We start from the raw sequence: 12,876 nt of genomic DNA on the forward strand, positions 1-12,876 counted from the left end.
GGTCGCCCCACTGCGTCCCGCGGGGCTGATGGCTCGATGGTCCAGGCAGCGCCGAGCCCAGCAACGCGCAGGCAGCGCGGGAGCGAGCGGAGGAGAGCACGGCGGCTGCTGGGCACAGACACCCCTTGCACGGCGCGGGTGCGGGCAGCCCAGGAACCTGCCGTCACCCCTGCGCGGGAGGCGAAGGCGCGAACGCCGACGGGCCTCGCTGGCACGTGCACGTGCGTGCAGAAATTGCCGGTGCCCTGAGCCTGCAGGCTGCAAGGCCCAAACGTGTGAATTAACTCATTAAAAGGACAACGCGCAGGCGGTGGTTTGCGCAGGCAGCCCCGGGCGGAGCGAGGGGCGTGCGCTGCGGACCCTCGCCGGCGGCCAACAACCTGAACCCTCTGCTCGCTCTCTCCCTGCGTCGTGGCACCCGTTTCCACGCGGCGGATGCTGGTGGCGGCCGGTCGCGCCGTGGCGGCCGAGGCCGGGCGCACGCGGCGGCGTTCGGTGACGCCGAGCTCCCGTAACAGGCTGCAAACGTCAACAGCCGCGCTGACAAAACCCGGGGGTTCGTGCCCGTTACCGGCGGCCGTGCTGGCCAAGGGGGAGCGGGGGTGGCAGCCCCCCGGGGCGGGGGTCCGAGGGGCGGCCCGGCAGGGCGGCCGGCGCCGGGGCGGTGTGGGGCTGGGGGACGCGAGGGGCGCGGGCGGGCCGCTGCGGGTGGGGCGCGCAGGGCCTGCCGCGCGGTGACCCCCGGTGGGGCCGCGGGGCCCGGTTTGCGGTGGCCCCTGCCGCGCGGTGACCCCCGGTGGGGGCCCGGCCCCGGTTACCCCCCCCGGCCGTGCAGGCCCCGCTGCCCGGTGCCCCCTTCCCGGAGGGGGGGCGCGGGGGGCACGTGCTCGCGCGCCGCGTGGCCCTTCCCCGCCCGCCCCGCGCCGCGCACGAGCCGGGGCGGGGGAAGGGGCGGGGCCTCCGCACGGCCTCGCGCCGCGTCGGGGGGGGGGAGGGGGCCGCACTGGCAGACGGGTGACGTCACCGCCCCGGCTACTGCGGCGGCTACCGGCTGCGGCCCGGCGGTTCGCCGCGGGCTGCCCCGCAGCGGCGGCGCGGGCGGGCGCGGGTTGTTTCTCGGCGCCGCCGCGCCTCCCCCCCCCCCCCCCCGGCCCCGGCCGCGGGGAGAACCGCGTCCCCCCGGCGCTCGCAGCCGCCGCTCCCGGGCGGGCGGGGCGGGCCGGGCCGGCGGGGCCGCCCCCGGTGGCGGCGCGGCGGGCGGGGCCGACGCCGCCTCGCACAAAGCCGTGTGCCCGGGCGCGGGCGGAGCTACGGCTGGGATCGCACCGGCACCGGCATCGCCGCACCGGTACCGGGCACCGCCCCGCCGGGCGGCCGCGATGTGAGGCGGGGATGGCCGCGGGGCATGGCCGCCGGGCAGCGGCGGGGCGGGCGGCGGCGGCGGGCGCTGAGGGCCGCCGGTGAAAATGGAGCCGCGTCCGCCGGCGGCCGTGCCCGAGCCCCCGCTCCCCCGGGGGCCGCGGCGGGACGGGCCGGGGCCGGAGCCGGAGCCGGAGCTGGAGCCGGGCCTCTGGGCACCTGAGGCCGCCGAGCCCGCCCCGGGGCCGCCGCCGTGGTCCCCGCCGGAGCAGGGGGGCTGCCCGGCGCTGGAGGGCCCCGCCGAGCCCCCGGCCCGGCCGGAGGAGGAGGAGCCGCGCCTCCGCCCCGTCTTCGACGCCCTGGACCGCGACGGCGACGGCTTCGTGCGCGTGGAGGAGTTCGTCCAGTTCGCCACGGCCTACGGCGCCGAGCAGGTGAGGCCGGCGGCTGCCCCGGCACCGGGCCCGGGCCCACCTCGGCCCTCCCGGCCCTGTGGGGCCCTGTCAGGCCGGGGCCTCCCCTCGCACCTGCCCGGTGCTTCCCGGCCGGTGTCCAGGGGGCTCCGTGCCCCGGGTGCCCCCCAGGGAAGGAGCCGCGGCCCTGGGCGCGAGGCGAGTGGACGGCTCCCTGCCGCAGGGCCCCGCGGTTGGCGTTACCCACTGGGGAGCCTCCGCGTGAGGCCTTCGGTGGTCTCCCGTGCGCTGAGGCGGTGATGGGCGAAGGCGGCTCACGGCGGCGGCAGCCCTCGGAAGAGCTTTTAACACGAGCGAGGGCAGCGTCTGCGTCGCCGGCCTCTGGGTCGTCCCTGGTGAAGGGCACGCGTGGGCTTAAATGGACGCAGGAGGTACGGAGGGAGCCGTGCGAAGCTGGAGCTCACGGTTTCCAGGTCCCAGTCCGCTGGGAAGAGAGCATCTCGGGAGTGCCGCTGGGAGCCCGCATCCCCTCTCTTTGTTCTCCATCAGTAACACGTTTAGGTTTGAGCAGCTCCCGCGTGTAAGGGACCAGCAGCGAGGTCCCGGGATCTCAGGCTGCTCCTTGCTCCCCTGGCTGCTGAGGGTCCCCGCGTGGGCTCACTGGCACTGCAGTGAGCGTGGAGTAGCTCCCTTATCTTGGGTTTGCCAATCCTGAATGCACTTTTTTCTCCTTTCTGCTGCTTTGTACCACGGTGAGCTTGTGTTTCCTTGCAGCAGATCAGATGCGATGTAATTTGAAGCTGCCTGGTATGACCCAAAATGGAGAGAGCTCTAGCAGCATACCAGGGGATGGAAATGAATTTGTTGACCCTTTGTATGTTGGCCTCTGCTGGCATTGCTACAAGAAAAAAGATTTATTTTTTAAGGCGTGCAGGTATTGTTATGAAGTTTCTATGTGCTCACCCAGGAGATCGGCTTTAATTCTGTAGCTGTAGCTGCTGTGCGTGTATTCAAGTGGCATGACAAAGCAAATCATCGCGTGTGAAGGAGTGTTTTGGTGGAGGAGGGTTTTTTATCTCTGTCCTTATGGTAAAAACACCTCTAAAAGATAAAATAGGGGCATTTCTTTTAGAAAATACCTCTATAAAGTAACTTCTTTGTCAGATCGTTGCTAGTAAGAGGCACTGTGTGTGCAGACGGTGTTGCTTACTGCCTCGTTGTGTGATTAACCAGGTAGCGTCATGGCACCGGGGGGGAGTTACAAGATCATCTTGGCAACGCGTTCCCGCATCTGCCGGGTGAGAGAAGCTTTATTCAGCGTAAAGCCTCTGACTTGCATCTTCCCGCTGTGGTCCGGGCGCTCTGTGCTGCTGGGCGTCCCCGCCGTTGCTGTTGCCGGCAGAGAAGGCAGAAGCAGACGGTCCGTTCACGTCGGTGTGCGAGTCGCTCTGCGGAGGCTCACAGACCCCGTGCGTGATGGCCATCGCTTCGGGGCGCGGTGGGAACTTACCAGGGGACCGTTCGCCTTAGCATGCCTCTCCCTGCGCGTTTGGTACGGAGCAGCCCAAGTACGTGGGAAATAAGGGCAGGCAGACCGTGTGTGCGTGGCAGGGGATTGTGGTAGGTGAGTCCGGCATTTGTTAGTGCTGGCAGCGTGTGCGGCTCAGGCCAGGCCTGCCGCTCCGGCCCCACACAGCGCTTTGTGCCTTGATTCTGACATGGGAATTGTGCCAGAGCTTCAAAGGTGTGACAATAAGCCTGGAAAGGGCTTTGAGATCTTGGCCTGAGGAGTAGTTGCAAACTGTTAAGGTCTCTCCTAAATTGAAGCAGGGTGTCCAGGGAGGTTTTGTGCCACTAAAAGCTGTCTGTTTGTGTGGACCCAGCTTAGAAGTGGTTGTCTGCAGGCTTCTTGCCTTGGCTGTCCCTTTAAAGTCGCTTTTTCCTTCCCACCGAACACAGCTACCGGTAACGCTGTCCATGCTGACGTACATTATGCTTTTTAGACACATTTATCTTCAGCAAGAGACTTGTATAGCTAGCTCTTGGCGTGCAGAACAACTCTCTCTCGGCACAGCAAGTGCTGAACACCCCGGTGAGGTTGATGTGACGACGGCTGAGCCAACAGGTAATGGGCACCCCAGGGAACGCAGCCTGGTACCTTTTGCAGAGGCATGCCAGAAGAGAAAAAGGAATGTTTGTGATGGCCTCTGCGTGCATTATTGCTAGCCTGCGGCTTAGGAAAGCAAGAAGGTGCATTGAGTGTGAAGGAGAAGGGGTTGGTGATGGGGTCTGTAAGCTCCCAGCAGGTGTGCAGAGTAAGAAAGGGGGGAGTTCTGGGGAAGTTTCTTGACCTATTTTAAGCAGATGTAACTTGGGGGTCTTTTGAAAAATGGAAGTCCAGCTCAGGTGAAAGTTAAAGTGTAGGAACATCGCCAGGTGGGTAAAGTGGTGTTGAGGTGACTAAAAGGAAACTTAAAGATGCAAACAAAGGTTGTGCTGCAACTGGGAAGCTTGCAAGGGAGGTGCCAGGGTTTGATGGCTCATGAAGGTATCGGGTAGCAATCGGCAGGGAGTTAACTAGGACCAAATTCCAGTCCTCTTACTATCCCTCTTGCCTAGCAAGAGGAGGAGGTACCTGCTTCCTTTTCTTCTCCCCCTCCTTCCTCCTGGCTTCTGCCCACACGGGTGGATGCTCGGAAGGTATGCATGGGGTGGTGGTGGAACAAACTGCTAAATTTAAGCACAGCGAGTCACTGCAGCCAGCTGATTCATCTCGGGGTTCAGAGAGGGCTGAAGGGTTAAGGAGAGCGTGTGTGTGTGACCACATGTACCGGCGAGCTGGAGAGCAGCAAGTGTTGTCTTTAGCGTTCAGTAAAACACCAGAGGCGTTTATGGGCTACTGAGCTCAGTGCTGTCAGATTATTTGGCTGAAACAATTATTAGCTAAATGTCAAAGGGAAGAGACCAACTGGCATTTATTCCATAAAAATAACATGATTGTGATTTTCTGTTGTGATTTTTTTTTTTTTTTTTTCCTCTGCGTGATGAAAACCATGGGTAGAAAAACTGGGGGGCCTGGGAGGTGGTGGTTTGTTTTTTTGCTTAAGTAGCTTGGGTTGTTGAAAGACTGCCTTAAAGAGCTTCATGGTTGTGGTATTGGCATTGAAGTGCTGGTGCAGACTAGGAGAGATCAAGGCATGGAAATCTAAAGACAGCTTGTTCTTCTCTGAAACGACAGAATTGATGGGGATTGAGGCTATTGCTAGTACCTTCATAGTAAAAGGTGCATGGAAGGGATGATGCTGAGGTCCCAGCAGCTGGGGGTGACCCCTAGATAGGGGTAGCCTTGAGCAGAGAAGATGCAGCCATGTGATGGTCCTCCAGCGATCTGTAACGGGTGGCTGTTTGTCAGACACGGACTGTTGTGGCACTTGAAAAGCTTGCTAGGACCCGTTATATGCTCTGTGGAGCTGTAAACAAGCTGCGGGGGGGAAAAAGGTCTTGAGGATGGCTTGACTTTTCATGCAAAACCTCTGGTCCGCTCACCAGCAGCGTGCGAGGCGGTTTATAACAGCGTTGTGTTTTTATTGTCTCCTTTCCCTCCCCTTTATCGCTACACTTCACCGGGGATCTGATGCTCCCTTGGAGCTGCTGTGCGTGCTGTAGCAGCAAAGGGGCTTCCCGCTGGCTGCTACCCAAGGCTGGAGTAAGGTTGGTTTAGGCGGCGAGGCAGGAGGTAGAGGCACATCTTCCGTAACTTTTATGTCACCTTGTAAAGCGAGGGGGGTTGTATTTTGCAGTTCTGTGGCTTATACAGAATCTAAGGCCGTTGTGCAATATTTTTAGAACAGCAAATACATAATTTGTTTTGCCTGTTGCGCTGTGTCTGTCCGACTGCAGTGGCAGAGGCCAAGCCTTTTCTCACTCGATTTGTTACTAGCTAGGAACACAGGGTTGCGTCGGGAGGGAGGAGAAGCCATCCTGCTGGTCTTTTGGGGTTTCTTCCTTTTTTGTTTTGATCCAGAAGACAACTGGAGGTGGGAAAGCCTCTTGCACCACATGATCTCGCTGCCTCTGCTCAATTAAGAGAAGTCCCAGAGTTTGTCAAACCTATTTTCAAATGCTCCAAGCCCTACGGCATCTCTGCCCTCTGTGCTCTGACAGAGATCTTCTGCCTTTTTTCTTCTCTTGATGGTCATTCAAGCTTCACTTCACTGCGCTTTGTTTTGCTTTCTTTAACATTTACATCTTTCAAGTATCTGTCCTTGACTACCAGCCTTCCTCTGCCCCCACATCAGCTATCCTCAGCTGAGCTCTCCCTATTCAGCTTTTCACTTTTCCTTGTGTGATGACTTGTGAAGCTTTTTATCAGGTTTCTTGTGCTTTTCTGACCTCCCACCACCTTTTCAGCTTCTTGTAATGCGGTGCCCAGCCTGAGCTGAGTGCTGCAGAAGAAATTGCACTTTGGCGATAGCAGGTGTCACTCCAGACAGTGGCTGCAGAGAATCGTGGGGCTTATTTTTATTTTTACATAGAACAACCTACAAGATTTGCCAATTACTTTCTGGAATGGAGTCTGGATAGTGTCAAACTACAGCTTTTTAGTGGCTCCCCCCCCAGTGAATCCAGGGTTGCTTTTCCTGCTCCCCTCATGGATCCCTTGGGAATTGCGCACAGACCCTGGATCAAATGCTTCTTACCTCCAGCGTAGTCCTCTCTTGGAGTTGCTGACATTGCATCTGATCTTGGACACCCTCCCTATTCCCCTTAGTCTGCTCCCGCTTCCCTGTGAAATCTAATAGTTTGGATCACTGTCATGAGGAAACCTCAATTTATTTTTTTTTTTTGACTTTCTGAGGCTTCTTACACCCTTTGAGCAGAGGAAATACTAGCTTCGCCTATAAAGAGATTTCTAAAATGATCTTGCATGGATCTGCAGGCCATGTAAATGCGAGCGAAACTTAAATTGCCTCCAACTGTGTTGCTGTACCTTTCGGAGGCTTTAATTGCTGTTTAACTTTGGTGTCTGCTCTTGAGAGTGGAGCTGGGATTTGCAGTGAGGGTGATACTGTGTATAATAGGTTTGAGCGTGTCTGTGGATACGCTCATGCGTATGTGTGTCTTGGAAGAGGAGTGGATCTGAAATATTTTGCTTGCTTTGACTAAGGGCCCAGTTTTTCACCATAGAAATTCATGGCAAAGCTCCTGCTTGTTTTGCTGGTTCAGGCGTGAGCCCTTCCTCGCCTCGAATACCGGGCTGGCTTGGCTGGGAGCAGACCGCAGGGCTCAGTCTGCCTCTCTCCGCCTCCCTCTTCAAAGGATGTTTTATCGTCATTAATAACACATCTGTATTCTGCGGGAGCTCGAAGATGGGAGTTTTTCTTTCTCCCTCTGAGAGGAAAACGCTTCCAAGCCAACATATTTCATGTAATGTATTTTGGGTGAGGCGGTTGCCGGTTAGCTGAAACTGGAGTTTGCAAAGAAGTTTATTCATTTGTAAATGTCCCAAAGACTCCAATAAAGAGATAATTTCTGTGCTCCTGGGTATTTGCTTCTCCTGTTAAGTTTTGGCTTGAAGCTTCTTGAAGGCGTCTCTTCTTGGAGCGGCTGGGAAGGGCTAGGAGCGTATCATAGCACAAACAGATCTTTTCGGTGATATGTTTCATACTTACATTTGCGGCCGTAATCAGATTGATGGCTTATCTGGGCTGGATCAAGTCTGGCAGGACCGTGAGTACTCAAAGGCATGGTTTGTCTGCACGGGCTGGGAGGAGGGCAGCGACGGTAATTTTATCCCAGCTACCAGTTTATTTAAGAAACCTTTTTATTCTTCCTTTCTCCTTCAGATTGAGAATACAGCTATTGCTGAGCGGGGTGTTGATTTATTTTAATTACAGATTTTGATAAGTTAGATGTGTTCCTCTGGAATTTGAGATCATTTCTGCAAAAAAAGAAATGTTCTCCCCCCTACTTCCCAGAAGAAAGAAAAAGCATCAGTGCCACCTTTGTAGAGTTGGCAAATGCTGTGGGCAAGGAGGCAAATGCGGGATTTCCAGGGAAGTGGGGTGTGGATGCGGTACCCAGTAATCCCCAGCTGGGAGGCCACTTTGTACTGGGTAAGTGCTGCTGAAGGCTGGGTCAGGAGCCTTAGCAGGTAAAAAGGACCTAATCTAAATGTTTTCAGTGTTTGGGGTTTTTTTAATTATTTGTTAAAAATACTTGCAAGGGCTTTTCCTGGGGTTGGTTGTTTATGCAATAAAAATTCTTCCAAAGTTTTGCTTAATGATTGCCACAATGTGTGGGGCAGCTTTGTGTAAGATAGAGGTGGATTCACGAGAGGCTTTCTCCCTTCTCAGGAGCAGGAAATTTTCTAAGGCTATGACTAATAAAAATTGGATTGGGGTCATCATAATTAACAGCCTGGAATATGATACTGCACCACAACATGGTGATTCGGCTCTTTTGGAGTCATTTTGACCTGGTATTGCTTATAACTGAACGCTCTGAAAGCATTTCAGAGTTGCTTATATCATTATGTAACTCAATACAGCCAGTAATTGATAGTCATTACAACAATTGCCTACATAATTTCTCTCAATTTTATTCTTGTTTTGACTTTCATTTGCTGCTTGTTGTCAGATGAGATCCGCTTTGAACCCAGCAGCTTTTTTTTTTTTTTTTTCTCCTGGCTTTCGATTTTTGCAAAACTAATGACTTCCCATTAGCCGCAACCTACGGCCCTGCTTGGGCAGGGTGATCTGCTTCTGGGGGCCGCCCTCGGCTTCCGCTCTCCCCTGGGACCGTCGGGTTCCCAGCACTAGAAAGCTGCTGGCACAGTCCCCGTGAGAGCAGGCAACGGGATGGGGGTGGACCATGGCTTGCTTTTCCCTATTTCTCCTGCCTGCCTCCATCCTTCCAAAACTCTGCTTGGGTTTCTGGTGTAGGGCACAGGACTGGTTCTTCCACGTGAGCCTGGAGTGAGCAACACCAGCCTTTCCTTCAGCCTTTCCTTCTGCTTGTTTGCTTAAATTCAAACACCCGTGGAAAATGTGGCTACAACGCTGCCAGACTGGTTCTGGTGAGCTTCTCCTTAGCAGCAGCAGTACTTCTCTGGAAGCACGTTTTATCTGGCGTGTTGCGGTCAGGGGAGTGCGGTGCCGCTTAGGGCTGCGGCAGAAAGAGTTCCAACAACTTGAAGCTTAAAATGCCATCTGACTCATCAGGTCCCAGCCGATGGTTTGGCAGGAAGGCACGTTCACAGGGATGAATAGGATTAGGTAGCGATTGAGATCTTGCTACTGTGTTCACATCGTGAAATGTGCCTGCTGACACAGATAGTGAATTTGTCCTTGGGGAATTGTGCATTTTGTACTTTCAGTGACTCTTGCGCTCCCGCATGCCAAAAGCATTTTCCACCTCCTCGTGGACTATAATGTGTGTTCTCGGTGCTGCGTTAAGCTGCCTGGAACCGCTCTCCTCACGGTGCTTTTTCATGACATCTGCAGTACAGCTGTTTGCGTAACTAGCCAAACCAAGTCTGCAAGACAGTCATGCTTCTCTAGTTGTGCAAGTCTGGCAGACCCCCCCAAAGCTCCTCTCAGCCTTCATTTTCCACTTTAAAAGCATTGCAGCTTTCATTCCCCTCTCAAATTGATCTTTAACAGGATGCTTCTGCCTAGAGGAGGTCTGTGCTGAGCTGTGCTGCCGCGTTGCCGGTGGCAGCAGGGCTGTGATGGCCTTGAGCATCACTGGTGACGCAGGTGGAGGCAGGTCCACGTGTGGCCGGGTTGTGATGATGGCGAAGCACGCGTGGGATGCTGCTGAAGGCCGATGCTTGCCACTGGTGCTGCTGAGCTGTAGGTCCAGGTCTGAGTCTTCCCAGCAGAGACAGGACTTTAACCAAACACAGTGGAAGAGACATCATGGATTTCATAAGGCATTAAAAATCACTGTGTCTTAATACCTTTGTGTGTTTCTGTTTGATAGCAGGAAGATACTGGAATACCTACAGGCTCAAAGGGAGCTCATCCTCCATACGCGTGACAGGGGTCACAGTTAATATCAGTGGTGCCTGGCACGAACCTTGTTTTGGGAGCCCAAAACATTCAAGCCCAAGGAACAGCCCCGAAGATGTATTGGGGCAGTGGAAATGCCAGCTCGGGCTTTTGGCATTGCTCTGATTTGGACAGAAATCGTTTCTTCTTCCCAAACTTTGGTTCGTGATGAGGCTTCCCCTTCTCTGCTGGAGTTGGTATGGGGCAGAGAGTAAGTTATTAACGGCCTTGTGGGTTGTGGGGGAGGAGGGAAGAGGAGGAAACATGACCAAGGGCAGCCTTAGGCACAGCTTCCTTGCAAGCTGCTGCTATGGCCAAGCTCGAGCAGATGGTGTTTGCCCCGCAAGGGGAAAGCAGGCTGAAAGTGAGTTTAAGCAGAACTCAAATCAATGTAAGTGGCAGTAGGTACTTCAGCAGTACTCTGCTGTTGTGGTTTTGGGGCTGGGCTGGGGTTTTTCTCAATGGAGGTGAGGAAGAGCGAGCCCCGGTGAGCTGTGGGTCTGGGACGGGGCTCCACCGCTCCTGGTGTGAGGCTTCCTCATGGCTGTGAACATCCTGGTGTTGACGCCTGCTTTGGCCCTGGTTTTGGTTAGGGTCTTTCCCCTTCTCTAGGGATAAAACTGCTCTTAAAGCAGACATACACGTGGAGGCTGTCTGGGAGAAGGTCGAGGCTGCCTGGTGCTCGGCGTGCTCTGAGCACTGCTTCACCCCGGCCAGCTCCTTATGTTGTAACAGCAAAAACCCCTTGTAGTAGAAAGAAATACCAGCGATACCAAACTGCTCAATTTGGTCACTGAGTGTTACTTTGAGGCGACTAATTTAGCTGAAACAAGCAGTTGGGTGGCGGTGGTATTTGATGCAAATTTGAGTGCTTGCTTAAATGACACCGATTCTGGTGTTGCCTGTGCGGGTCCTGGCTCTGGTGTGTCCCCAGCACTGCAGAGGCCACTGGGGTCCCGGTATGGGACAGTGACAGCTCTGGGGATGTCCCGTGGTGCTGTACGGGAAGAGCAGTGCTGCTGTCTGCGTTACAAGGGTTGGTTGCAGCCAGTGGCCAGGGTTTGTTTGCAGGCTGAATGTCCCTCTGTTAGGTAATGTTGTGCACAGCCTGGTAGTCTTCTGATTTTTTTAATAATGCATTGTAGTTCTTCAGAAGAAAGAGCTACTGTTCCCTCTGCTACAATATCCCTTGGTGAAATACCAGTAGTGTTATGTTGAGTTTGAGTCGCTGCTACTTCTGAGAAGGAGGAAGACTGAAGGGAGAGGACCTGGTGCTGGGAGCTCTGGCAAGACTCAGCAGAGCCGACTGCCGACAGCCCTGTGGAAAATCCATTTGCCAGAGTCCAGTAGGAAACTGGGCTCAAGCAAAATGCGCAGGAGGTAAAAGGAGCCCAAACCAACAGTTTTTAGAGAACAGAAGCTGTCAAGGGCAGGAAACAAATGGGGAGTGTTTGCTGCGGCGGGGCGCAGGGCATGGTGCCGGACCGGGATCCACGCAGCTGCTTCGTGGTTGTGTGGTCCCGAGCAAATGCGGCATGAAACGGGGGGCTGCTTGAGGGGCCCTTCTCCTGTGTGGGGAAAGTATAGCTATGTTGTAAGTGAAACTCTTCTAATGGGGAAAATAACGTTCAGTTCCACTTTGGCTTTCCAAGCTGATCAGGACCTTGTGGCTTTCGCCATCGCCTTTGGCTGCAGAGGGATTAAAAGGCATCTGCTGCCTCCCTTTTGCATGGCCAAATTCCTTATTTTTTTCCAGGGGAGTGGCAGTTCTTCATCCTGCTCGCTCTGTGTGTGTGAGGAGATTACAGCGGGCGGAAAAAATAAAATTTGGATATCCTTGTGGAATATTTTTTTTCCCTATGCCTGCTAAATGGATGCAACAGCTAGCTAATCCTCTCCTGGCTACTTGCAGCGCTGGGACTACTGTGCTGGCAGGAGCACAGCAGAAGGATGCAGAAGCAAGGCTTGCGGGAGGCTACTTGTCCTGAAAGGTCCAAGGGAGATGCTGGAGACCTTGGTGTGCAACAGGGAATTTGCTCTTGGACTTTGTGCTGCACCTCTTTGGGTTCTGTGGAGCATCCGTCCCTTGATGGCGTCGTGGGGACAGGCTGGCAGCACGGGTGGCGTGGCAGAGGTGTGGCGGATGAAGGAGGCATGCTGGCAGGAGAGGTAGGAGTGAAAGCACAGAGCACAGAGGCAGGTCCCTTGTGAAGGGCGGGTGACTTGGCTGCCAGCCTGGCAGAGGCCTGCAAAGCCGTGGTGGAGCGTGGGGAGCAAAATCCAGACCTCTTGCTGCTCCTTTGCTTGGAGGACCTGATGTGTGCTGGGCATGGTGAGATAGCCGGGCACGTGGTGGTCACTGGAGAAGCATTAACGTTGTCCTGGGTGTGGTTTTTGTTGTTGTTTTGTGAGGCTTGTAAGCCCAGTTCTCACAATCCCACCCTGAAGTTCTGGGCTTCCTAAGCTATGCATTGCATCTCAGCCTCTTCTCCCTTCTGAGAATCTACCTCTCAGCCTAGAAACCGTTCTGGGCTCCCCCCTCCCAGCATGTCTTTGTGTACTTGGCTTTGCACAAACAGCTCTTTCTGAAGGCTGCATGAAGGGTTGCCAAAAGGAGGGAAATAATTTGAAGCAGTTCTAAAAAAGAAACGAGTCTTTATGCTTTGCTGGTCTCTGAATCAGGGTTGCTTGTATTATGATAAACTTAGTTTTGACAGTCTGGCAGGCTCAGTCTGGCTGGGGAAGGCGAGTTAGTTGTCTCACACTTGGCTCTCTAATATTTAGCTGCCTGGTCAGGGACGGGCTCGTGTCTTGCGCTCACCTGGGCTTCATCTCTGCAGCCCGAGAGGCTTCTTGTGCTTGCCAGATTTCCAGGGTCTGCAAGTTGAGAGATGCACGTCTCTGCCCCCTGCTTTCACGGTGTGCTTGTTTGTGCATTGGCAGCAATAGGATTCTCCTGTTTCTGGTTACGATGATCTTGGTTTAGAGCTCATAGCATGTACGTTGTATTTTGGAGAGGGTGAGTTAGTAAAAGCGAGTCCTGAGCCAGT

The 12,876-nt window shown here is 54.8% G+C and overlaps 1 protein-coding gene across 3 annotated transcripts in view; it reads left to right on the forward strand.

Annotated features, from left to right (window-relative positions):
* Nucleotides 1-1,296: 1,296 nt before the first annotated feature.
* RAB11FIP3 (RAB11 family interacting protein 3) overlaps nucleotides 1,297-12,876 on the forward strand; it is an 80,044-nt gene continuing 68,464 nt past the window's right edge. The window contains exon 1 of one of the 3 annotated variants that reach the window (XM_075515701.1): nucleotides 1,297-1,793. In XM_075515701.1, the coding sequence (XP_075371816.1) occupies nucleotides 1,467-1,793 (327 nt within the window). In that variant the 5' untranslated portion in view covers nucleotides 1,297-1,466. The remainder of the gene's footprint in view (nucleotides 1,794-12,876) is intronic. The other 2 variants (XM_075515703.1, XM_075515702.1) reach the window with 2 other exon arrangements.

The sequence above is a fragment of the Mycteria americana genome, chromosome 12, assembly GCF_035582795.1.
Source record: "Mycteria americana isolate JAX WOST 10 ecotype Jacksonville Zoo and Gardens chromosome 12, USCA_MyAme_1.0, whole genome shotgun sequence".
In the NCBI taxonomy this organism is placed as follows: domain Eukaryota; kingdom Metazoa; phylum Chordata; class Aves; order Ciconiiformes; family Ciconiidae; genus Mycteria; species Mycteria americana.